General features: G+C 34.8%; 1 protein-coding gene across 8 annotated transcripts; it reads right to left on the bottom strand.

The window, feature by feature from the left end:
* Positions 1-253: 253 nt before the first annotated feature.
* LOC105569213 (piezo-type mechanosensitive ion channel component 1) lies at positions 254-27487 on the bottom strand. Of its 8 annotated transcripts, none has more exons than XM_012025467.1 (39): positions 27411-27487; positions 23325-23417; positions 20138-20350; positions 19620-19855; positions 18964-19395; positions 17879-18010; positions 16450-16567; positions 16254-16363; positions 15923-16189; positions 15476-15802; positions 15228-15373; positions 15004-15150; positions 14590-14720; positions 14337-14479; positions 14077-14253; positions 13483-13993; positions 13309-13404; positions 12788-13230; positions 12180-12582; positions 10723-10785; positions 10205-10350; positions 9462-9638; positions 7447-7731; positions 7271-7347; positions 6436-6513; positions 5581-5661; positions 4494-4770; positions 4260-4423; positions 4031-4177; positions 3774-3938; positions 3426-3573; positions 3095-3309; positions 2869-3027; positions 2668-2794; positions 2083-2492; positions 1582-1883; positions 1276-1510; positions 894-1121; positions 254-501 (listed from the first exon to the last, which is right to left on the bottom strand). In XM_012025467.1, exons 2-39 carry the CDS (start codon positions 23386-23388, stop codon positions 384-386), a joined length of 7698 nt encoding a protein of 2565 aa, XP_011880857.1. In that variant the 5' UTR covers positions 23389-23417; positions 27411-27487; the 3' UTR covers positions 254-383. The 8 variants fall into 8 exon arrangements, with proteins under 8 accessions (XP_011880857.1, XP_011880858.1, XP_011880860.1 ...); XM_012025468.1 differs by having other exon boundaries at positions 17879-18001; XM_012025470.1 differs by lacking the exon at positions 17879-18010 and adding an exon at positions 16988-17035.
* Between the last annotated feature and the right edge of the window lie 22 nt (positions 27488-27509).

The raw sequence follows: 27509 nt of genomic DNA, 5'->3' as shown, positions 1-27509 counted from the left end.
TTTGATCGGGCAGTTGATTTTCCAGAAAAATCTATTGATTGAGCTTTCTTTGAACATCTTCCGAAAAATTTAACAGTTCTTTCTATAGAAATCCATAATTCCATAATAATCCATAAATAAATATTCACGAAAAAAGAGAAATATACAAAATTTCTTTTTTTTTCAATTCCATGGTTTTTTAATCTTGAATTTCATATTTTTCGTATTTTTTAACAATTTTAAAAGTGGAAATTGTTTCCACTATAAATATTGTTTTATTTATTCAGAAAAAAAGATATCTTGAAGAAATGCAATTTCAAGTTTTTCATGTTAAATAATATCTGGTGCGCACAATGCGTGTACAAAACATTAATTATTTAAGAACTTTTGTTATTTCCCATGTTTCAGTCACGACGAGACGATGGTTCTACTTGTCTTAATCCTTCATCTGGTATCTCTTCTCCCTCTTCATCTTGATCTTCGTTATCTGTCCGCTCTCCTTCTTCGGGCGGTCTCGTCCACCTAACACAATAATTTTCGCAATCATATTTGTTCAAGAATAAATTTTCTTTCCACGTCTATTACTTCATGTCCATTGGTTCATGTGTCTTGTTCCTACATTGTATATCTGTGTTCTTATATTGTAAATGTGTCTTATTTGTATGATGAGTGTAAGAATAATACAGTCAAGAAAATGTGGTGCAGGTATAACTGAAAATAAAATATATCTTATTTAAAATCAGTCGATTGTCTTTGACTGACATTCGTTAAGTGTTACGCTGTACTGTCCACAATACTGTTTCTTGTATCAAAGTCTCTGTTACACATTTCTATTATTAGCCCCATTATATCTTAATACATAATCAAAATTGCACGAGTTCAATTATAATCTAAAAGTATATGAAAAGTCCAACCTGATTAATGTTTCCGGCGATCGGTAGAGGAAGATTAATTTGGCAAACAAGTCTTCTTCGAGGCATAAATCGCCACTCTCACGGACCAAGTAAATATCTAGGCAGAGGCGAAGAATTCTGTCGACGTAGGGTAAATCGTCGAACATAATCTTAGGCGCCATATCGCTGACGACTTTCCGCATCATTTGACTTATGACTATTACTGCCGTGGTATATAATCCTAGGATCCTGTTCGTAATTATGCGATTTTGAGACAATATGGACCGTAATGACCACCTCATGATACAGTCACAATTTTTCGAAAGTGTTATTACAAGAATGTCTATGAGAGCATAAACTACTTTCTCTGTTTGTTAATAAACAATTTTATTAATAAATTTACCCAAATCCGCTGATAAAGCTTAATCCTTCGGGGAAAGCCTTGTCGTTGAACAGGAACATCGTGACATACTTGCAGTCGTTCAGTGGTATCTTGTTCAAAAAGTCGGCGAACGGAGAGCCAGTGCATATCTCATGGATTGCCCACAATTGTTGATGAGCACAACAATCCTTGTTCGTTGATAATTGGACACTCAAGTTTCTGTAGAGATAGCTCTCGTCATTAGATTCATCGCTTGCTGAAAACATATTACAAATAATTAGTTTATTTCTTTAACGACGCTTTAATATACTGTTCGATTATACTTACATAAATGTAACGGTTCCATTAATTGCCTGACAACATAGGTAGTTCTAGCGGTAACTTTGAGGAACTTCGGCAAGGCGTTTTGCAATATTATTGTCGCATTTGTTGCGCCGGGATTCTCACTTAGCATGTCCACTAAAGTTTGCCTTACAGGATTGAACTCACCGTTGATGATCGGTGGCAATTTTACCTCTTGAACCGTCGTAGTGGTTCCAGAAGTATCCTTGGCATCTGTTTTCCGAGAAACTGCCCACTCGACGTGTACAGTTACCGCCGTAGTATTAGAAGCCAATTCGCTTATCAATCTGAAAAAGATGATAATGATAATTTTCTTCAAACTCTTTCCAACATAAAACTATCGATATCATCAATATTAATTCTTTTTCAAGAGCGTATCTACGCTTTTCCATTAACTTTTTATTAAGTAATTAGGCTTTATTGCTTGTATATGTTTTTAGATGTTAATTATTAGATGTAATAATTACTTTGTTACATGAGACAAACCTTTCTTTATCAGGTAGAGAAATATCCCAAAGTTTTCTTGAGAAAGTACCGAATCTTACTGCAGCCACATCAGAATGGATGTAATTTTCGAAGAAAGTAACAGCCGATTTCTCCGTCGCGTATAAAGTTGTGCTAAGATATTTATATTGTTCTTCCGTATATTCGATGATAGAATTGCCTTGCGCCGACATGGAATAGATAGGTTCGTATGGACCAATTCGTACTTTTATGGACACATCATAGGGCAAATTCGACTTGCCGACGGTGCTACCGAGGGCAAATAGAAGTAGAGGGAACCAGATTAAGCCAATTATGAGCAAAAGTACACTTCCGCCTATCAAGTACTTGCTCATTTGTTTTTTCTTTACTCCTCGCGGTTGAGGGTACTCTGATTCGACTCCTCGCATACACTAAAATTTTATAAAATAACGTGTTACAATTTTATGCGTTGTATATTTAAAGCATATCGTGTAAATTATATTAAAAATTTTTTCTGTGCTGAGAAAAGTTAATTCTTCTTGTTTAAGTATTATGTGGAAGTTTTAAGTAACAATTATATTATATTTTCTATAATACAAAACTTACTTTGATTTGATAAATACTGGCAAAGATATCTTCCATTTTAAACCAGTCCATTATAGTCATGGACGTATTTGTCCAAATCCAATCCATCGCTGCCCGAAGTTCAAAGAGGAACGGAACCAACATAAACCTGGAAAGCGCAGCTTATTGGATTAATATATTATAGTATAAATAAAAGAAATATATAATAAACATTGTACTGACCCTTTGAATAGAACATAATTCACAATGCTGTACTTTTTGCACAGAAAATTTCCCAATATACGAGTCGGATATCCTTGTCGCAATTGATAAGCCGCTAATAAAAGATAGAAGCATTTCACCATGTACCAAATTTGTGGAGGAAGTTTATCGTTGAATTGTCTGCAATTGCGAATATGCTGTATATGATATAAACGTTAGGAAAGAACAGTGATGTAATGCGTCTTACCTTTCTGTTACGCTCGGTAAAATGAAGAACATCCATAAATGAATACCGAATACTAAGCAGTATTGGAAAATTAACTTTCCCACAATAGATTTTCGAAGGAAAAGGGCCCTATCGATAACGATTAGAGCGAATTGTAACAGTAACATCAATAGAAAAGGCATGGGAACTCGATTTTCCTGAAAGTAAGCTGTTACTCCGCCATCACCTTGTTGAGTCTGAAATCAGAAAATGTGTTATATTAACATTACTATCCATGTAAATAGTAATAAATATTATTATTTATATAAATACTAATAATTTTACAAAGCCTCCCCTGTTTCCATATACTTACTCCAAATGCAGAAAATCCGAAAATAAGTAGAAGGAAATTAAAGAAGTCACAAATGAACATGTAGGCATAAACATTTGTTTTCTCTTTGCCGGCTGGATCAATAATTCTTCTAAAGAAGTTTTTCATTGATTCGGCGAGTTTAGTGACTCTGAAAAATTCGATTTAATACAATGAAGAGCAATCGAAAAGTACATTAAAACCTGGTTAAAAATATTTTACTTCCCTGTTAATGTATAATATTATACATAAAATATTAAGAGTAAATAAAAATAAAAATATAGTTTTGAAATTAATACCTACATAGTTTTTTAAATAGATAAAACATGTTTAAATCAAATAGCTACTCACGCAGTACTCATCGTGTTAGAAAATGATTTACTGCCGGGATGCTCTTGTCCTTGTACTGCCATGAGCTTCTTGTTCTCATCTGTCATGGGCAGAGTACTATCTGTGTCACCCGATACATGGACGCTCGAAGATCGCCTTTGAGATTCTTTTTCCTCTACATGAGAACTGCAGTACAGCAAAAATGAAGTATAATGTATTTATAAACATAAAAATTTCATATGTCGTAAACATTTTTTAAAAGAGAAATTTTCACGTACTCGCTTTCTTCCGGTATGTCGGGCTCTTCTTGTTCTTTGGTTTCTGAAGATGGTGACTTTGACGGCATCGCAGGTAACTCGGAAGCAATAATTTTCCGTGGTTTTGAAAATGCACCTGTCCATTGCCCCAAAGATTTTAGCATAAATCTGTAGACACGAATCATATGACATTATTCTTTACGAAATATTCTTTGTATGCGTTTTCGTTATTGTATCTTTTTAGTTGTACCTATGGAAGAATAATATAAGGAGCAATAATAAATCCCAGAGAGCGTAATTAGGTCTTTTTAGGATACCAATAATCCTCGGCTCATATAATGGATGGCTCTTTGGAGGTTTCTGATTCCAGGGAATCATTTCCAGTTGGAAAATACATTTTATTATGACTATGGCCTAAAAATGACAATTTTACAGAGTTCTGGACATACACATTTAAATACAAATTACAAAATATGCTTCTCACCTCGATGTATGCGATCATTGTTACCCAGAAGGTTTTGGAGGGTCGCGGGATCGTTAAAGAACCCCATAAGAACACCATGAGCGGCAATGGTGTTGAGAGCACAGATGCATTCTTAATTTGATGAAGAAATACCATAAAGTAACAAAGCAAACTGGAATGTGCCAAAATTCCGAACCAGATAGACGCTGCCAGCTGTATGATGGGTGGCTGGTCCACTTCTGAGAGTTCTCCAGTTTCTTCGTCTTGTGGGATTGCCAAGGCTTGCGAGGAAAGTGTGCTACATACATAAAGTTTTTGTGTTAATCATGTTTAGCAGTCTAAATAAATTATCTAATACAAATTCATATGTATAGAAGAAAGATGATCTGTTATATCTGTATACGTAACAAAGAAAAATTAGTTGAAATTGCTAAAGTATTTGAAATAAAATAGAAATAGACATAAATGCATAAAATTGTCACCTAAAAGTTTATCAAACTTATTTTAGAAGAATAACTTTCGTATCGTACGTGTGACGTACAGAATAATTTCCGATATCAAAATTGAATAATTACGTATAAAAAATAGAGATGCATCTTTCTTCTTAAAGAAATTGATATCAAAAGCACATTTAAAGCTCAGTTCAGGAACCATGAAATCTGAGCATCTGAAAATTCTCAAGACATTCGACAACATTAATATGTTTGTCACAGCGGACGTTGTTTACTGTACAGTGCGGTGCATTAATTCGCTTCGGGTCGTATTGTCAAAAAGCATATATGTTTAAATAATCAAGTAAGTTTTGTCCATCCCTAATTATTACCCGGACCGAATTAATGCACCGTACCATACACAATAATCAAAGAGACACGCAGGTTACTCATTGCAAGCCATTTTCCTTGGTCATTGCTTTCGTCGTGTCAGGAAGTGATCCTTTTTTTGCCACGAAACGTAATACGCAAAATGGAAGTGGCAGACAAGTAAATGGAAAAGGATCCTAACTGACGTGCCGCATGCGAGGAGAGGCGTGCGAATGGTGCATTTACGAAATAGTAAAAAGGCCGGATACATTGAAATGCCTGGGTTTTTTACGACACATTTTCGATACCTGGAGGAGGACATGTCCAATCCTCGCTCCAAACTCGGCGCCAGAATTCGGATGTGCGGCACTGCCAGCGAGCTTCCCTTCCTGACACAAACAACACCACGCTCTTTCTACGTTTACTTCGTACAAGTATGTTACGAGAGTGAAGAAATTCAATCAAGATCATAATACATTATTAATTCTGTCCATCACAGAGAAGAAAAAGATATTGATACCAATTTTGAGAGAGCAGAAAATATATTAAAATAAAATATATAAAAACAAATATTAAAAGAGATATTCACATCCAGATATTACATCACAAATTTAGCAGTAATTGTGAATTTGAAACTGTATTGTTCCTTTATCTTTTAAGAATTCTTCAAATTTTAATTTCGGTTTTTTGAAGAAATTTAAAATTATTCTCATTAAAAACAACAAGTTTGCAATTTAAAAATTACTAAAAGTTAAAATATAAAATTAAATTCTATTTTCACAAGTTATGCCGTACAATTTGAATGTTTCGTTTCGTTTAATTAAATAAAAAATAAATTACTAAACGTTTCTATTATATAAATGATAAAAAATATTCTAGATAAAACTTAAAAAGCAAATACGATGATTTTATTAACAATTATTTATTGTTGCTATGCCAGGCGCAAACAACTAAAAGTGATAAAAGTTAACTTGTCCTTTCCACAAAATTAATTAGAATGTAAATAATAATTATAAAGGCGAAGATAACATTCGATTTAGTATTAGCTTGGCATACAAATGCACAAGAATAATTTTAGCTCACGCATATACACACACACACACACATAAACTAAATACATAATACATTTATTAAAGCATGTCACATAAAAGAAAAGCCCTTACCTCTCATCTTGCTGGAGTGGTTGGCTAGGACCTTCTCCAGGATCATACTGTTCTTCGTTATTGCCGTTTGTAGCTGATCTGTTACAGCGAGCACATTTACTACTAGCATCTACGTTTCACTTTAATTTGAAAATTACTAAAACCATATGTTATACTTACACACCTTTTTTAAAAGGTGTGATTTCTTTAAGATTTATTCTCTAACAGGATATTAAAGAAGCACAAGTTATAGATAAGTGCTTCTGACGCTAATTTTGAAATGCGCTTTACAACATTAAATAGCAAGAAATTAATTCTTTACTGCAAAATATAAATAAACGGTTTTACAACGACTGTTACACAGCCAGAAAAAGAAATAAAATGTATATTATATGTATATGCTATAAAAAAAAGAGAGGGCTGAGTTACATGATTTATGAATATGTTACTTTTATGCGGTAAAGTATTGAAAAAATATAAAAGAATAAAATTAAAATATTACATAATATATTTACAAGAAATTGACGTTTTGTAAAAGTAAACTAATTGTACATATCTGTTTGAACAAATGTATACACATAAATAGCAGCAGCACAAAACATAAATAGTTTTATGCAACTACGTATGTACAAATTAACGCCTTGGAAAGCACAAAAAATTAATATTCGCTATAAAAGCAGAACTTTATAACCGAACAATAAACAATATAAACCTCCCTAAAAAGAAACAGCAAAGAGCTAATCAATTTTTTTCGTGAAATTAATAATAGAATATACAGTCCCTCAATTCCGTTAAACAAACGTTAATACATTTTAGTCCTATGATTGTATAAGAGTTTATGTGAAAGCAAACTTACCGCTCCTGCATGAGAGGTATCGGCTGCCACATTTGGTTAATTCCTAATCGCATTCCCATTTTAAAATCCGGTTTTGCCTAAATGTAATAATTGTCACATCAGCGAAAAATATTATCGCGTTGTACTTTATTCGCGCAAATTTATTTTAGATCTTCAAAATAACGAAAGCATTGTACCTTCAGGATCTTTTTTTCTTTCGCTAAAACCTTGCGGATATATCTGTAGTCGTGGGAGAATCGATTGAGGTATTTTGTCATCGAAATTAGAGTGCTATTAATCATCACCAAGACGAACTTGAAGTACGTGAAGAGCGAGACTTTCTTCTTTTCTTCTTCCTGCTTGTCGCTCGTCTTATCTTTCTCTTCTTCCGCGTCCGATAGCTCTGGTGTTTTTGCCAAGTCTGTAGCATCTTTCTCCTCCGTTTCCATTTCTACCGACGTGAGACTCGTACGATCGGGGCCCTGATTAATTGTACAATAAGCTTTATACGTCGAAAGGTACTGTTTGATATTTATACCGTGATTATGTGCTTGAAATCAATTAAACCTGCTGAGGAAAATGCATAGGTGCAAAGTGTATTGTACAGCGCATTGAATAATTAACTCGTGTTTCTATAAAATTCTCGAACGAAAAGCAATTTTTAACCACTGTTAAGATTTGAACTGTTAACAAAAAATGTACACACTCAAATTGCAAAATTTTACTATGTCAAATTTAAATAATTATTCGTAATATCGACAGGTTCTTACTATGACTAAAGATTTATGTTTTCAACTTCGATTACTCAATATTCGTTATCTATCTATTATTACTGTACAATAAGCGTACAATAAGCATGTAATTACACATATTATAAGTAAAAACGGTGAAATAACAATTAATAAATTCATGAGACTCTGATGTGAAATCACAGATTCGAAGGAACAAAAGGATAAGAGATGTCAAACATCTAAATAATTTTGAAATTAAAATTAATTAGACATTTAACTGTCTTGGCTCTTATTACTTTATTCCTTTCAATCTGTGAATATGAAATAAGTTTTCATATGAAATATATATCAGTAAAATACCATTGTTCTGTGATCACAATACATAAACTAATTAAAAAAAGTATAATGTTAAACAATACGAAGACCATTTATTCCGGTCTTCACGTCGTTTAACTTTGATCATAAATTTAAATCACACTTTGTCCCTTTTTAACTGTCTTCTTAGGAGGAGACAAAGAATGGAATTAAACTAAGATCGAAGTTACGCGACGTTGGCGAGAACGAGCCAAATACGGCAGGAAGGATTTTGTTTCCAATACTGCTTCTACGAAGCCGAGAGTTTATGAGAGACGAAGATGTCATCGAGCACTAAAAGCGTTGTACGAAAGTAAAAGAACAATCACTTGCCGCTGTTATGGAACTCGCTGCTGTAACTGTTTTATGTGTTACGTGTTACTGTGTTAACTTATATGTAATTTAGAAACAATATATAATAAAAAATATAGCAGAAAGTTTTTGTTAAAATACATATTAAACTGAATTAAGAATATTTTATCAACTACAGTGAAAAGATCTGGAAAGAGATGTTAAGAAAAGTAATAGAAATAATTACAGTTATTGTTAAAACCAAAATAATTAAATCACAGCCAGTTAATAATAATTTGCGGAAGATAAAACTGATAGTAGAATAAAATTGATTGTAAAATGCACATAAAGTAAACAGATTGCTTTATCGCGCACGAACAAAAAAACGAAAGAAATGCACACGTGATATAAGAAGAATTTACAAGTACGGAAGTGATACAAAACGGTCCATAGAAAGCAATAGCCGTTAACCGAATTTTATTTAGGAGGCAATCTGCAGTTGATTTTTCTCAAACAGGGATTTAAAAAAAAAAGAAATACTTCAGTGTTTGTCGAGGTGGAAGTAAAATAAAAATTTTGAAACTAACTAGTGACTTCATGTTATGTTGCATGTGTTTTTCTTTAGGACACAGAATTAGATTTCCCACAAGAGAGAGAGAGAGAGAGAGAGAGAGAGAGAGAGAGTCGCATATTGCACCAACGGTGAGATCTGCCTTCCGTTCAGCAATTCGGCTTTAAAGACAGTATTATATACAAGGCTAGAAGGTGACAATTATAGGCAGACGAGATATCTGCAGCGGTCATGCAGCCTTTAAAAGGGAATCGGGGTGTCTCACATCGGTGGCCATGGCAGTGTCGGTCTCGGAGCGAGCGCTCAGATAGGACATGGACGATTTCTTCCGTGTCAGGGGTACACTTCTACGTCGGAGTCTCAGGGCATCCTTTTCGGTTCCTCCGTACATGGCGACATGCGTCGCGATCTCAATGTCTGTCTTAATCAGCGTGTTCATCAGCTGTAAGGAGACTTACGCGTCAATTCTGCCGAATGTTTTCTCGCCATCGTTGTCGGCCCGGGCGTATTGCGTGGTCCCTCCCCGAAGAGGAGAGAGATAGAGATAAAAGAGGCCTGACAATGCGTAGGCTTAGTGCGAAAGAAAGATATCATGGTGACACATGACGAGAAGAAATTTTGGTTGCAATCATCACACGAAGAGATGCGCCATTCGATTTTACAGTGGTCCACTCGAAGTACTCTTCGGGAAAATTTCAAGATATCTTTTAGTAGACTTATTACTTAATCAACATTAAATCGCAGTGTATACCTGTGGATATAATTGTTTTACAAATACAACGTTTTTTACGTAAATATAAATTATTGAAAGTTAACTTTGATGATTTTATTCGAAATATTTCCAAACAATACTTCGACCGACCATAACAGCTTAATTAAGGGATTAATGAATCTTAATGAGAGAAATCCTTGTTCAGATTAAACTTTCACAGCATCACTCAAGTTACCGAAATCCTTGAGAAAACAAGACGGTTTTGACGTATGATACATACGTCTCTTTCAACTTACTTCCGAAACAGTCATTCTTCTTCCTTGCCGTTCTTGCTCGCGGCGGAGTTCCTTTTCCTTCTTTTCAATATCGCTGTCGCAAATGAGATCAGTGACGTCGTCGTCATCCAGATCATCAAACATGTAGTAATCGCCGGATCTGATCGCTAATTGTAAAAAGAATGATCGGTTAGTGACAAATTGTTACTTTTCTTATGTAAGCAAAAGCCATGCAAGTGACGACAATATAATTAGAAAAGGGTGCAAGGACGTTTGAGCAAAATTCGTGAATATTATATAGTATAATAATTTTTCATGATTATGTCAAGATATAATCATGATATCTATTAAACAAAAATGCACAAATATACATGAAAATAATCAGTAGGTCAACTATATAATTCATTAACACATCAACTACTTTGAACTGTACATTACACTGTACATTTTATATACAAATGAAATTGTGAAACGGATCTGGGGCGAGAACATTGGCTGTTAGGATAATGTTCCCTCAACTGTAAAAAATGTACATTTACCCTCTCTGTTGGTCTTCGGTGGACGAATTTTGTACAATGGCCGTGTTCCTGGATATAGTTCATCTAATAGAAAGACACAAAAGTAAAACAAAGATATAGAAAATGCAAAAGCCATTTATACAGAACGCAATGATATATTACAGTACACATGTTAATGTATGTTACATCAATTACTTCATATTGGATCCTTCGATTCCGTTGCTGTTTAATAAGAAATTATAATTTATCAATAAATACGAGACGGTTTTTCGTTGTTTACAGAAGAAATTTCTGACTTCTTGTGCATATGGTAAAATAAAAAATGTAAGAATTATAAACTGATGAAGCAAATATGGCGATTAATCATAATGAAGGAAGTAAAGGGCGAAGAAAATATTACAGGAAGAGGAGAGAGACAGTGTAAAAATAGATGTAAAAACAGAAACGTATGAAGTATCATTTGTATCGATCTTCATAGAAATATGTATAAATGAGTGAACCTATAAGCGTTTATGTACAGGGATGTGTCTTGAGCTAATTCTTAGCTCAATATATTATTAGAAATCGTTTCTAACAGGACGAGACGGACATCGGACACCGTAAAGTGTTTCGCGAGAAATCTAGATGTGCAGGCGTAGAGAAGCGTATATACAGGTAACTGTAGCACACTGGCGACGTGGACATTGTTGTCGATGAGTGATTTACACGTGTGATGCGAGTGCGGGGAACGGGAAGCCGTCGAGATGATCGACTGGCGCGGGTCACTGCTCATCCACGTCGGCCCGACTGGCAAGCTGGATTGACGCCGATGCCGCATGGAAAACGTTAGCGATCGATCGGTTGGGCCGCGATCGTAAGGTGGAGGCGAGAACACCGGGAATGTCTCGTCCGGCGACGGTCCTCGAGGATTCAGCTCGCTACTGGGCGGCGAACCGAACGAAATACGTGTCGGCTCGAGGTAGCCCTCGAGGCTGACCGTCATGACGGCAGAATTCGGCGTGGGTGCCTGCAATAAGGACGCCGCCCGTGGCGTCAGCGGGGGTGGCTCGTCGTCGTCCTCATCCAGAGGCGTTTGATATCCTTGCGGGGGTGTGTGACCCGAGGACACGCAAGAACTCACGCTGGAGGCTCTTGCCAGCGGCGCTTGTCTCTCTTTTTGACGCATTAAAGATACATTGGGTGTTATATTGTACGTAATAAGGGACAGTGGGACAACGCAATGACAGAGACGTCGAAAATCATCGAGATGTAGTTCGTAAAAGTGTTTAGTAATCTACTAAAATGCAACTCGGAGATTTTTCAAAGAAAGTAACATTCAGTTGGTGGCTAACTGAAGACTCAGCTGATTGTTAGATAAAACCTTACGATCGTTTGTTAAATGACAAAATTCAAGTTGTCTTCAGGATCGCTTCGATAAAACATTTTCTTTTAAATGTTATATAAGATTTATGGCGTATATATTGAAAAAAAGGTCTTACCGATTTTGTGAGTCTGGGGTTCTCTGTAAGATGGTCCCTGTATTTTCTCTTGATTAGCTTTGATCTTGTCCATCTTATACTTCAACTTTTCTAAAACGGTTTTCTCCACATTCTCTTGGATTTCTATACGTTTCTGATGCAGTTCTTCGAGCAGCTCCGCGCCACGGGACGCTAGAATGCTCATGGCTTTCGTTTCGTCCACTATATGGAAGAAGTAGTAGCTCTTGAAAAGTCGTTTCTGTATCAAGAGGAAGGCGAAACATAATCCGTCCCAGACCATGCCGATGTCTTCGCTGGTGACATTACACTTGGCAGGGTCCAACATTATCTCGCTGGAACTCTTGAACTTTTTCAGGCACGCGATACCCAGTAATTGCACCAGCCAGCAGACTGAATGTTCGAGCTAAATTTACAACAAATTAATAATTTTTACAGTCTTAATTTTTTTATACATTACAATGTGTTCCGTGTTCATTTAGTTTTCATCTTCTAAGTCACATTTTCATGCAATTATTTCGAGTAAAATCCTAGGTTGAAGTTAAAATTCTTGGTTTAATTTAAAGAAATATTAATTTCGTAAAAATTTTACACTATTGAGAAAAACTTACGTCTTTAATGAGGACACAACCCACACCTTGAAGAAGAGCTTTTGAAAAAATTACAACAACGCTGTACCCAATCAACATGTTCCACGATTTTAAAATAGTCCTCATTGGTCTCAAGTAAAAGTCGCTTCCTTGCCAGAGGAATATAAATGCTCCTATCAGATAACCGAGCGAAAAGAGGTTCGTTCTTTTCGTTCCAGCCAGGAACATGATCGACAAAGTCACCCACATGAGACTCATCATGCTGGCACGTTTAACTACATCCAACCATGAGTGAATGTGCGACACGTAATCCTTGACAGGATTCACAAAATTCGGTTTTTCCATATCTTGGAAAACGGAATAGTTGTGGCCAGCCACAAACTCATTGCCAGATTGCAAATGTTGTTGTTCAATGTAAAAGACTAGACTTTGTCGCACGATCATCATTAGTAAGATAAAGTCACCTGGGTACGAAATGGAAAATATATTATGCAAAAATGTCGCAGAATTTTTCTCTTAATTTTAGGTTTTGTTGTACTTACAAATCAGCTTTCTAGAATTAGGTGGAAAATCCGGATCGGGAAGATACATCCATTCCTGCAACCTTCTCATTACTTCAGATTTGTTCCAGGGATAATCTAAAGTAAATCGGGAACAGTCATTTATCATTTGCTTCTCTTAATCAAGGGACTCATTCCTCTAATGTGTCACATTACCTATACAGAGCCACGAAGGTGGGGCCACAACAATAGCATACTGGATCGGTAGAAGAACTATGGCGAAAACTCGGAAACACGGCCAAATTCGTGCCACAGTTTTTCTTTTTAACGAGAAAAATAATAGCAGCCATATGCTGTACAAAACGGAGTAAAAGTCTAATCGCGTGCCGATTAGAGTGACGATTCCAATGAAGCACATTTCCAGGCCGAATTTATAGAAACCGTAGTTGAAGAGGAACTGTAAACACTCCGGTATTCCCTTATCAGCATCCATTCTGGTGATGGTTGGGAACATTATTTGAGGAGTGTTCAATGATTCTCCTTTATGGTGACGATAGAACCATTGACGGATTCTGATGATTTTTCTGGCAGTCGTCACAGTAACGATGCCAATGTAGCCTTTCAGCAGGTCTGGAAGCATACCCGGGCCTGCCTTTCGCATTCCAAACCATTCGGCTATATTGTAGACAGTGTTGTTACTTGCGTACTGCTGATGATCCTCAATGATCTAAAATTATTTTAAATAACATATGTAATCGAACTACGAGAAAGCGCTTTTTATCGGAATAAGGTATACAGGTTTTAATTTACAGTGCAATTGACGTTGTAGTTGTCATGATTAATGTATTTAATTTGATACAACATCTTGGCGACCATTAGAAGCGACACTACCGCGGCCATCGCGTTAATCGATTTTATCTGTATATTTCTTTCAAAGTTAATCATTATGACTACGGCGACGATGAAAAGGAAATTTATTGCGCACACCTAAAACAAATACATATTTAATTGTATTTAATTGACTTAATCTTAAAAGTATTCGTGAAGTGGATTCTAATAATTTTACTTACGTCGTTGATGCACAGAAGAACGAATGATATAAATACAATTTTCTGCATGTGTATTTCAAGAAAGAGCCAAATATAATTGTAAAAATTAACAACATGCTTTGTCACTTTCCGTAACAGCGCAATTCTTTCTAATTTTGACATATCTGCAATTAATTCCGAGAGAGAGCACTTGTTATTAAAAATATTTCGTTATTTTGTGAAATAATAACAGTGCGCTCGTTGCAACAGTAAATAAATTAAATTAAGAGCATACGTTTCAATTGTTTCAATGTATACATCGTGTGTTTCTCGTCCTCGGTGAGAGTAACATCGGCTGGCGAAGATACTGGAATATTTAAGCTAGGAGAATATCCTAGGCTGGCGCGATTATATAAGTTATCGGGTCTAAAATTAATAAAGAGAGATTTTTTCATGTAGTTAATGTGATAATATTCCTGGAAGGTAAATTCCTGACATCATTTTAAGAAAAAAATTTAATACTAAATATCGAGGCTACAAATACAGGCGAGCAAATTCTCTAGATAGGTACATCTAATTTCAAAACTATTACAGCCCAACATTTTGGTATTCAGATTTTTGTCTTCAAATAATCTCAGGAATTTGAAGCCCCTAAGCATTAACGCGATATTTATGGGAGGCATATTGTATAATTAAATTTTTCACAAACCCTAATCTATCAATATTGGTGACTGCAAGAAAATCCTTGTGGAAATAATGAATCTGAAGTACTGTGATGATAACGAAGCATGTTGGTGTCAACAATCTCACAAACAGGTCTTTGATCTCGTAAGTCTCCAATCCAATATCCATTTGTCTGAAATGAGAGAAGTAGGTGCGTTTGCTGGAACATCTGAATGTCCATTAAATAATAATTACATAGTTAGTACTCACAAATCTTGATCTACACCGATGTACTCCCAATATTTCGGGAAATTCTGAAACTGGTAGGTATAGACGAGGATCAGCATGATGATCGAATATCCAATGACAGTTATCCAAAATATATACATCATTCTTCTCCATGCTGTCCAGGATATCTGAAATTTTGCGGTTTGCATTTAGGCTGCATTAGCAAGCTTCTATTAATAAGTCCTATTAATAAGTTTCGCGAAGGCACGCCTAGAACTCAAATACAACACCTGGAATGTAATGACGAAGATGAGGAATAGCGACATATAAACGATTCTGAACATAGTCATGCGTTCGCCCGTGATGCCGCAGATGAACAGCATGATTGCTACCACGGCAATCCAGAATCTCGTCAACAGGTCATGCAACAGTTTCCCGACGTCTTGCATAAATTTGCTCTTGATTTCCGGTGCCTCGTGATTCATGGCGGTCGTAGCCGTCGAGACAGACACGTGTAACGGCGCTACCATGTCCCGCAGAGCGGAAGATCGCCGCTGTTGCTTTCGTTCCGTCATGTATTGCCTCATAGTGATCCAGAACATTGATATAAATAAGCACTGTAAATGAATAAGTCACTCATTAAATATTACTTCAATGTATAGTACAGTTTGTGAATGTATCAATATACTTTTGAACGAATTTACAGTTTCTTGCTTGCAGGAGATGTTAATATGTACCTTAACTATAAGATGCCAGCGGCCGAGCTCGTCGGCTTTGCTGAAACCGATTTCAGATATCTTTATGCCGCTTATTACCCTCGGCAACTCTTCATCGTTCAGATCCATGCTGTATACGTATTGTCCGAGAAGCAAGAGCGTCGCATAGAACACGATGAAGGGAGAGCACTTCATCATGGAAGCACGTTTGTTGGGAACCATCCATAGAATTAACGCCCACAGAAGCAGGACGAATGTTGTCCAACTGTGATACATTATGCTCCACGTCTGAAAAGTAATTTTACGAGATAATCGGCTTGATTGTTTGTAATTTTTGTTCTACGACACTTACCATCATTATTATATTTGTAGCAAGATACGATGAGTTCACTATTAACTGGAAAATGGAGTAAACGGCCATAACTATTTGTTCAACGATGCCCGGGGTTTCGTCAGGAGTTCCTAATTCATAAATCATTAATTAACTGGTTTGTCCAGTTGCTCTAGATAAGACAGTTTACTACACGTTTTAACATTTACGCCATTACCTTCGCTGAGACTCTGCATTTGTATGTTATCGTCCGGTTGGCCATCCTGATTGACGATGATACTTCCGGTAGCGGAATCCTGAAGAAGACCCGTTCTTCCAGATCCAAATCGCATCAACTACACAGTAAAACAATTTACTCTTTAAATACCTTCAACAGTAATTTAATAATGCTATTTCATTTTATACACTTTTTCTTACTATGTTTCTCACTTTTATTACTATGTTTCGTCATGCTAAATTAATATTGTCCTATTTTCCTATGACTACGGCACACTTCATGCAAAATGTATTAAACGTGCGTTACCTCCACCATAATTTTAATAATGTTAGCTAGAAACTGTTAATAAGTGATTGCATGTGTGAAAATTATATGTGATGTTAATTACAACTGCACGCCAAACGACAATAATTTGTTCGAACAGAATTTCGAGCCGCTTAGCAAAATTTATATTATGTCGCGTGCAGACGTGTAAAGTATATTATTAGTATATCTATATATAATACATTAATCATGCATATTCAATTGATATACGTACAGGTGTCCGTTCGTCGATCGTTGCTAACGACGAATCTACGATCGGCTTCTAAAACAATGGCAAACTAAACATAGCAGCATCCAAACGGAAAACGGTATTGTTCAGCGTTAAACAACAACTGCACATCTGCAAGGCGACAGCAAATAAGAACATGGAAAGTATTTAAAAGTGGGCGAAACAGGTTTTTTTTACAAAAGCCTCTCGAGGAGAACTCGTTAGGCAGAGATTATACTGATTAATAAAGCTGCACGACTAATATTTGTGACCAACAATATTAATTATAATATATATAAATAATTTTTACTACAGACTTAATTAATGGGAATAAATTTAAGAGAGAAAATTACGGGAAATGTATATATGTATATGTGTATGCATATAATACTACAATAAATAATTACATATAAAATATTAAAACAATGAAATATTAAACAGTTAAATAAATTAAAAATTTATCAGAAATTAGGAATTTGGAAAATTCAGTGAGCATTTTGAAGACTTTAATAATAATTTCAAATTTTCACTGAAAATGTTAATATAACAATAATATAGTTGTACTGTATAAGATAAATGCGATTAAGATACATTTTAAAAGTGCATGAGGTGTATTTAAAAATTCAACAGTTGGAAAAGTTTTAAGAAATTAATGAGGCTTTTACAGAAATGCTAACTACGAATAGGCATAACATATGAATAAGCTTAACAGTTAAAAAATAAACTTAAAATAACACAGTTTATATAAATGTTTGGCATCCAATACGGTACATGTCAGCAAAACAAGAATCTGAAATAAAATGTAGCTAAGGATAAAGGCGAAGTTGCGAAATTACAAATATATATGGAAATATCAATCATATATCGAATCGGCTCTCATATGGAACGAGTCCTTACGCGAGCCTTACGTCGCGCTGATTGCCATCTTTGGGAAGGTGTCCTGCGCCTGATAGACACGTGTCTGGACAATGGAGTGTCCAAAGTCTCCAGTCTGCCGCTTAATCGTTTCGCTTCCTTCGCCTGTAACGCCTCGTTAGTACAAGCAAGATATTTTCAACAAAATTGTCCACGACTTAAGTCGACAGAATCGCCAAAGTTGATATGAAAGTTAAAATAAAAAAACTTGTAAAATTTTCCAGATATCCAAGAGATCGTAATTTTCTTAAATAGCAAAACCTAAACAATGCTTTTATTATTTTTACACTTAATTGTAAAAAGATAATTTTAGAACACAGAGATAAAACGTAATACATTGTTATCAGTCAAACAGATACCATTGCAAAGATATAATCTTTATGATTTTATCAAGAAAGTATGACTAATTTAATGATTGGCGATTCTATTTTTCATTGGTTTATTTAATAAGCTTAATGTATTAGCAATTTCAGATACGGTTGAGTTAGTTTCAAGTTTCTGTTAGGCGATCAGCTGTTATTTGCAATATTAAAATTATTCCTTACCCACAAATCGGTTAATTGCGCTCTATGCAATAGGCAGCTAGCATATATAGCTTAGGATAATAAAGGCCTCCGAGTTATAAAAGAAGCTTTGATATAGAAAAGTGGCGTTCATTATACTATTGTACTTCTAAAATTTGATATAAAATGTATGGACTACATAGAGAGACATTAAATCTCACCGCTATTTTCTAATGTACTTTAATCTTATTCATTATAATATTAAATTTTTACTTCACGCAATATAAAATGCTCTCCTCTACGTAAATTATTTATCCAATTTTCAATATAGAATAATACAATTACGTTAATAACATAGTAATTAAAATAACGTGATTAGAGATTTGGCACTAAAAATGCTATAGATAATGAAATTTATACTGCGAATACTGATCTCTAATATTACCTAAAAATTTTCTTACACATACTATTCTATTTTCCTTAATGATCAATTATATTAATTTACATTCTCTAAGTTTTTAGACTAACGTTATTCACATTGAATAAAAAAATATGTAAACTCACCGGTTTTCTACAGAGAAATTGCGACTGCAATGCGAGGATGTAGTACAGCCAGAACAATCTTAAAGCATATCCGTAAATCAACCAATCTGCATCATCTGTGTACTCCACGTTTCTTGGATCGCTGCAGTTGGTGTGATAAACCGCAGTCAGGGCGAAATAACGCGACCAGGTGCCAGATACTGGAATGATTTCCTGCGGCCATTCGTTCTGGTAAGCGAGCAACACTACGATGTGAACGATCACGATGACCATGATGATCCTGCAGATCACGGCAAATCCTTTCCGCAGTTCTTTGTTGCATGCCCAGCACGTAGCGGCGCCAAGAAACACCAGGAAGTAGAAAGCCGCCTCTATCGATGGCTTCAAGGCCGCGACACAGCATAGTGACGCCAAGACCACGTAGGTACCGATACTTCCCAGGAAATTAATTATCTGAATCGTAGATGCGCGTGGGCGTGAATCATTTTTGGTCAGATATCTATCTTTTAATGTAAAATACAGTTCAGATGTGTAATTAAACCGGAGTCGACTCAGATCGATTTGGATGGAATACTTTGGAAAACATAGGTGATATATTTTGCATGCATATTTAAATTAATTGTTGCAAACGTACTTCGTTGATTTTGCGCTAAGTAGCAGTACGAAACTATGATTACCTTCGTGGTATTGTCGTCCGTTTTTTGTTGCTGAGAATTATTTTCCTGGTGAAGAGCAGTTGCATCCTCCTCATCGTTAACACGCCTTTGTGTAAGGAAACGAGATATGAAATATATGACGAGTACCGTGGGTAAGACTATGAATTCTGGCGACAGCCAATAAAATACTTCCCACACAGATGCGCTATCTAATCTGACAAAGCCTATGTGTCTGATGAGCTTCTCTATAAATTCGCCTAAAAATATATCATTTGCTTGTATTTAAGATTCCAATAATTTCCGATTAATAATTTAATCTATGGTTTAAAAATTTTTTTTAATTTTATTCAACGCATACACACACACACACACACTCTCTCTCTCTCTCTCTCTCTCTGTATAATACTTAATCAAATGTTATTATATGATGTTCACAAATATTATGTATGTAAGTATACATGGTATTTATGAAAACAATCGATGCAAATTTTTTAAAAACTTTAAAGATAATATAATATTTAGGTCAGAGTGTTGCTTACAGTTTTGTAGAAAGTATCCGTAAGGTGGTAGTGACAAAAGAACAATGTGAAAGGTGATCTGAGATATGACTACAAGAAAGGCTAAGCAAATGCAAATCTTCAGGTATATTCCCGTGTGGCCTGTCATGGTTTTGTGCGGTATTGGGACCATCGGAGAGTAAAGCATCAGTCCCAGATAGACGATCGACAATCCCGTTGGGCGCCATATCGTGCCTAGAAATTAAAACCCATCTCAATGATGTACATTGTTTTCAGTATCTCAATATGATTAGTAGTTTTGGCACAAAACATTCAGGAAATTTTGATAGAGACATTTTCAGAAAAAGATTTACATATCAAATATGAAAAGTATAGAATCCGATAGACATTAAATGTACCGGCTATGTTTTTAATGTAAAAAAATTGATAACATTTTTATTGAAATACAGTATTTAGAAAATTGATTGTAACATTTTTATTAAATTAGAATATTTAGAGATTATTGGAAATACTTATACAGCTTCTGTGTATTACGCGATCCCAATTACTTAATTCACTTATAAAACAGTTTACTCCACTTTTGTTTTAAAAGCTCCATTTAGGAGACCTTCCCTAAGACGTACAACAGCACGTAAAACTGCGACAATAGTTATTATTTTTACGTTTGTGGAAAGGTCATTTATGATAGGATGCTCCTAGGAAATGACATTTCAACCCCTCCAAGTATTCCGTCGGGGCCTTCGCTTTTTATTATTGATCCACATTTATTTTAAATCGTAATATCCTACAGATTTTTCAATTTAAAAGATTTCATGTAAAATTAAATATTATAACATTTCCTTCTGGAATTTTCGTAAACATATTTAACTTGGTAAATGGGTATACAATAAAAAATATACATATCAGGATATACGATAAATATATATCAGGAAAGCTTTCAGATATTATGCTATTAAATAAACCACCAGGTATATAGCTGGGGTACACACATATGTATTGATAATTAACGCGAATTATAGGAAGTTAGTCTGTCGACGATAATAATATTTTACGTCATAGAACGTTACAAACGTTTCGCACACTAATTGTTTATTCGCTAATTGAAATTTGTCACATGGTAAAATTTCGTTATTTGAACTTTCAAAATGTTCAGGGGAAATACGGTATTATTTTCAGTCGTCACCTCTAGCAGCTTAGTCATCCTATTCGTGGCACATGTTATATTTGCACGACACACATAAATAACGACATTGTGTCGCTGCCAAGTGAAGTGTATCACAAACGTACGCGATTCCGATAATTCTTTCGACAATTACGTCTTTTAAATGAATACTTTTGTACACGTATTAATGTAACATATTCTGTTTCTCCTTCTATAACATCGGGCTTGTTTTCTGTTCCTGCACTGGTGAACTAGTGCAGTAAGCTAGAATGAGAAAAAATATACTTGTCTTACTCCAATTTATTGCACTAGTTCACCAGTGCAGGAACAGAAAACAAGCCCATAATAAAACTTAATTTATAATTCTTAATAAGCTCTTAATAAGCTCTTAATAAGCTCAGTTGGAGTATAAATACCCTTTTGATAATAAAACTCTTAGAACTCATTTTGTATATATGCTTATGTGATTTGATATGTTAAAGGGTGCTTGTTTAGACAAAGCCAATCTTGCCCTCGACTGATACGGATGTACGAGTTCAAGCGCCTGTCTTCTAATTTTAGAATACTCTTCGAGCCCCTTAAATACGTATCCGTATGTCGCGTAGATTTTACGAAAACATATTTATGTTCTATTTATTTGTCTTTTCACCGATTTTATATTGCATATTTATTTAAATTCTTTAATTGTTGCAACTATGTATTACAGAAATGCAAATATATGAATTACATTGAATTATCTGAAGTATTTAGAAAAATGTATATTTTCAAACACTATGGAGTATAAAGCGAAGTAATAATGGCGATGTATTGCGAGTGATCTAACATGTGGTGAGTTGATAACGCGCAATGACGGCATTACTCCTCCTTGATAACAGATGGATCAATTTATAAATAAAATAATCTACTCGATTAAATTTATTAACGTATTATATTTTTGTTTTGGATTTGTTTTATGGATACATATTTTTTATTTAATAACGTAAGTATATAAAAAATTAATCAAAATATTTTAATGTTGTTGGTAATGTTTTTGTTCACCAGTAATTAAATCAATAATCAATCCATTGTTTCGACATAACTGGCTATATTTAATTTGTTACAATAACAAAAAATATTTTAAAATAAGTTTTAAAATAAAGACAGACTAATGTCTAATTATATGTTTATTAATAACTGATGGCTATTTAAAATGTAAAAAAGACAAAAGGTAAAATGATACGCAACATATAAGTAGTAAATACGTAATTGTCAGACGTGGTTATTTCCTTTGGTATCAATTTACATAATACTGAATATAGTTATGCAAAGTGTAGGCAGTCAACCTAAGATTCCTCGCGATACGCGACCCTCGCTTATTTCTGTTACGAACGGTGATAAATCGGCATTTCGCGATTTTATTCTGCACAACTGGCGATCAACAAACTAAGTTTATTGCTCGATTAAAAATGATGACGATTCCAGATATGATATCATCGACGCATTTATTATCTCATTAAGTATTTTAATGTCAAAGTTTCCAGGGAATATTTCCGTGTTACAAACAACTGATCTTTTACATGGTTACTCGTATTTAGTTTCAAGTGTATGCACATTTCATGTTTCATAGCGGGTGCATCTTTAATAAACATTAATATCGTGGCAGTAAGTAAACGAGTTTGATTTTAAAATAGAAATATTTTTAAATTCTTTAGAAAGTAGAAAAAATAAGCCAAATAAAAATATGACAGAAAAATATATGGAATGAGAACTGTATAAAATTGTTTTATTTCTTCTGTCATTTCCTTTTTAATGATTTTTTGTTAGAAAATTGCAATAATTTTTACGGAAAATATGTCACGTGTTAATAAACACGTCAAACTGTGTTTATCTAACCAATACAAACACCAAAGATAATATAAGATAGTGCAAATTTCATGTATAAAAATATTTTACTTATCTCTACCTGCTCTTATCATTCCACGATCATAATACGCGCGAATCATTTACTGATTATAAGATATAAGCAAAGGAAAGGAATAGAACAGAGAAGAGTCGTGCAATACTTACATCCGGCTAAGATAACTGGTAGAACAACCCTGAGAAGGGCTACGTTCAACCAGTATTTCGTCATGCCGCAAGCTGCCTGGATGGCCTTTCACCCTGAAACAAAGAAAATAAGAATATGATAATCGGCTAACAATAGTTTTTCTCTATGCTGGCAAATTCTTTGACGTCAACGAGAAAACGCTATCTCAGTCAAGCACTTTCGTTTCATCGAGAAACGCTATGCTGATGGTCTGCTATGCCCTTCGCTTTAAGATTGCATTGACCCTTTCAGACCTGAAACTGTTTTCATAAACCGGTTTTCTCTGTGTTCCACATGACATGTTCCTCAAGCCATCGTGGCCGTCGTACGAACTTGAAGTTACTCGAAGTTATTTAACCTGAAGTATTCTGAACTTTATGTGACTAGCAATTATAATAAGAATTAATACCGATAATGGTTACATTTCACGGTCATCCGATTGTTAACAAAACAATTTCATTAGTTGTTTGACGAGTGCGTGTAACGGGAGACGCAATTAAGTACGGAATTCAGGACGGAATAGCAATTGAAAGTTGCCGAAATGACTTGCCATTAAGCAATTCTGGGAACGAGAGCGAGTATGTTTTTGGTCATGAGAGGATTCAGCAAAAAGAGGCGCGCCCACCTTAATTACGGGCCAATTACATAGGGACGACATCGCCGAGAGGTGCGCCGGTTACGCTTTTATCGCATGAAGACGCGAACGCGAATGGAGTATACGGTAGAAAGAGGGTAAAACATGTCGTTGCGTGACGATATTATTTCACCATGGGCGATGTCAATCAAACTTCGTTTTATAATTCTGTGATCCGACGGCAGTCCTTATGGCGTAACATGTGAGAGAGAAAAGTGAGACTGAAAAGAAAATGGCAAAGTGAAACGTGATAGAATTAAAGCGGCGATTAAAGCAGCGTTAATTGTTCTCATTGATTGCAATACATAATTTGAGTCTTTTGTGCAGTTGAGATACATTTGAAGTAAAACTAGTGAATAACACAAACATTAATTTATTTTCTATACTTTCCAAAAACTGACAAATTCTCTAATCTTGTGATGTAACAGTATCGCTCCCGCGAATGACACCTTTAATAATAATCATCTATAAAAAGAAAGTTGTTAGCATTGAGTTATTTCTTCCGAGAAGATATTACAATAGATCCATTTGATCTATTATAAAGTCTAATTTATGAAATAAAGAAGATTAGACGATGACGGTAGCTCAAGATATTATTAATTGATTGCGGAATTAATTTTTAAGATTTCTTATAATTTTTTTATAGACGAAAAGGTAACAAATACTTCCAGAGGTATAGATAAGGTGCGTCTAATGGCTTTACTTATTGGACAGCACATAAGAGACAAATTGGGTGGAGCAACGCTCCCCCTTCGATAAATAATATCATGATTGACAACGCATATATGCTGTGCATGATTCATGTACAAATATAACAGCTTTCTTATCTCGGGATATTGAAGTCGCTATCGATAACCTCTCCATACACTTCTCGATCAATTTTCGAAGTGCTTTGTCTTGAGGACTCGTTCGAGATCGTATGTAAATGTAATACTCATTAAATGTTTCCACGTCGTTCGCACGTGTATTGCGCGGTAGTTTAATTAGTGATCTGACTTCACTGTTTACTTGAATCGTAAATAGAAGGCTAATCAATGATGCAAATGTATAGATTTATTAAAATTTTATGAACGGCATGCTGTTTTTTTTTCATTTATTTGAAACGTCTAAAGAATTTTACAGCCATATAACCGATGTCGCATAATATATTACGAATTTTATTAAATAAAATTTATTATATCATTTACTCTCTAAAGTTTTTGGAGTGAAAATAGAACAATGGAGTGAAATATTCTCTCTATTGGAGCAAATATTTACTCTATTAGAGCGAATATTTCACTCCATGGTTCTATTTTCACTCGAAAACTTTAGAGAGTAATATAATGTTGTTTGCGCTATTCGTGCAGTAATGTTTTATTTATACTTAATTTTTGTAGATACAGCATAAATTATTATACATATGAGACAAATTCCAATCGGTTAAGTAACCAAGTAATGAACTGCCATGCTACTGAAGAAATCATTGACATCTACTGTCACCGTCATTCATTACGCATCACAAATAACCGACTCCGTCTATTGGTCCGGCTATTGGTCAAGCTATGATTTAATAAGAAGAATTATTTTAATCAATCCTGTAACTGTTTGCTTGAATGTAATAGTGTTAAAAAAGTACGAACTATTTATTTGTCACGTATATCTAAAGTTATTATTAATATTCTTCGACATTTATATCCTGCTTTATCTCCTTGTACAGAAAACCACGTTTTGATTGAGGTACGTAGTACACAATAATATACGAAATGTGCACGTTGCGTGTCGAGTTAATGTTCCGTGTACAGATGCGTATCGCACACCATAACGAGGGATTAATCAAGAGAATACACATTCGAAGAATAAATTGCGCTGTGAAACGTTACACGGGATTTCTATATAGTTTTGATAATTGCGATAGATTATCTCGACGTCTAAAAACTGTAGTTCAGTTTATAAAATGTGAAAATTACACATCTTTTTTTAGATTAGTTCCTCCAGTGATTCTTCCGAGGCAATAATTCTTTGAAGCAGTTCGAAAAAATATATTAAAGACACTAAAAACAGACTTTCCAGGAAATTGCAAAGAGGATTCATTAATTAACAGTTGACTGTTTAACTTTTCCGACGTGTGTGACTGCAAGTTAATTCCAATTCGTATCAATTGAGTAATGTAGTTCGAATTGTATCGCTGTGCAACTATAAATAGGATGAAAATCAATAAATAGCGAATTACAGAACTTGACAGCAACAAAAAGGTAAAATTACCTCATTAGTTATTACTAAATAATCCAAGACAAAGTAAAACATAAGGTTTAATATTATTCACAGCGATTAGTAGGGCCGCGTTAATAATAATTTCGAAAATCTTTTTGTACTTTGTTATCTGACAGACGCTGAGTACACGTGTGTGCATAAGAAATCTTGTGTACTTGTGCGATATAATCCGCTTATACCAATCGTAATACCAATTGTAAAATAAAAGAGAAATATAATATCTTACTTTAAACGTCTTTCGTTATTAACTACATCCACCATTGCACTAATATCTATGTATAATTATATAAGCACAATAAACGTTGCACAATTATACACACAAGTACTATAAACCTCGCATTATATAAAACAAACTGCAGCCAGGAATGACATTTGAACTGTATTATTTGTATTACACAAATATTAAAGTTTTCAATTTACCTTTTATCTATTTTATTTAGAGATTTTGAGTTTATTTTTATCAGAGAAGCGTAAGTGTGAAAAATCTGACAGCGCTATATTGAAAAAAAAAATCTGTCCTACTATTCAGAGTGTAGGAAAAATTTCGTAGAAATTTGGTTCGTGTAGTTATTTCTGTTTTATGGATGGATCTGCGTCAACACAGCGTCGTGGAGTGTGGACTACCGTCCTTGGCCACGACATACATTCGCAATGGCTCACGCTTCCGTTTACAGTAATTGTCGACAATGCTGATACTAGACGATAACGTAACTTACTACACCCACAACGAATACGAATAACTTTGATGTTTGAATTTTATCAAACTTATCCACTGAATTCATTATGTACGAAGCAAAATTAAAGTAACGATCACGCTTACTTAATTTTATTCGTAGTTTCAAATTCGATTTGCAAGAATCAGAGAAATCGTGTCGAAAGATTTACGATTATTACAAGAAATTTCTTGTCAGGAGAGCAAATTATTTTATTTGAGACAACACACGCAATCTGTCAAGTCATGCTTTTTTCCTAATGCCCGTAGATGTTATATGTCCGTTAGTTTTAAAGGAAGAAATCTCTTCACAGCTCAATCAAAACATGCTCTCCAAGTATTCATCCGTCATCAGAGACCTGCTTCACGACATCGAAGATCAATAAATAGCGCAGCGAAAATTTCCAAACATTCTGCAGTTATTTCTGCACTCGCCTCGATGCAAATTGTAGTAGAAAATGGCTAGCGTACCTTGTGCGAGCGCGCTCATACACCGTTTCCGAGCATCCCCCTTCAAGTGCGTTCTCCCAGCTGTCCTTAGACCGATCGAACTCCGAAGGGAGCAACATG

This window comes from Vollenhovia emeryi, unplaced genomic scaffold (assembly GCF_000949405.1).
Source record: "Vollenhovia emeryi isolate VEMERY1.0 unplaced genomic scaffold, V.emery_V1.0 DF939125.1, whole genome shotgun sequence".
NCBI lineage: Eukaryota > Metazoa > Arthropoda > Insecta > Hymenoptera > Formicidae > Vollenhovia > Vollenhovia emeryi.
The sequence above is the reverse complement of the archived record's forward strand: the minus strand, read 5'-3'. Positions and strand labels throughout refer to the sequence as shown.

Coding starts and splice junctions, on each gene's coding strand:
- LOC105569213 (XM_012025467.1), bottom strand. CDS start 23,388: ATGACGAAATACTGGTTGAACGTAGCCCTTCTCAGGGTTGTTCTACCA. Junction 9,639..10,204: donor GAAGAATGACTGTTTCGGAA/GTAAGTTGAAAG, acceptor GTCTCCTTACAG/CTGATGAACACGCTGATTAA. Junction 502..893: donor TCGCCGGAAACATTAATCAG/GTTGGACTTTTC, acceptor TTATTGTGTTAG/GTGGACGAGACCGCCCGAAG.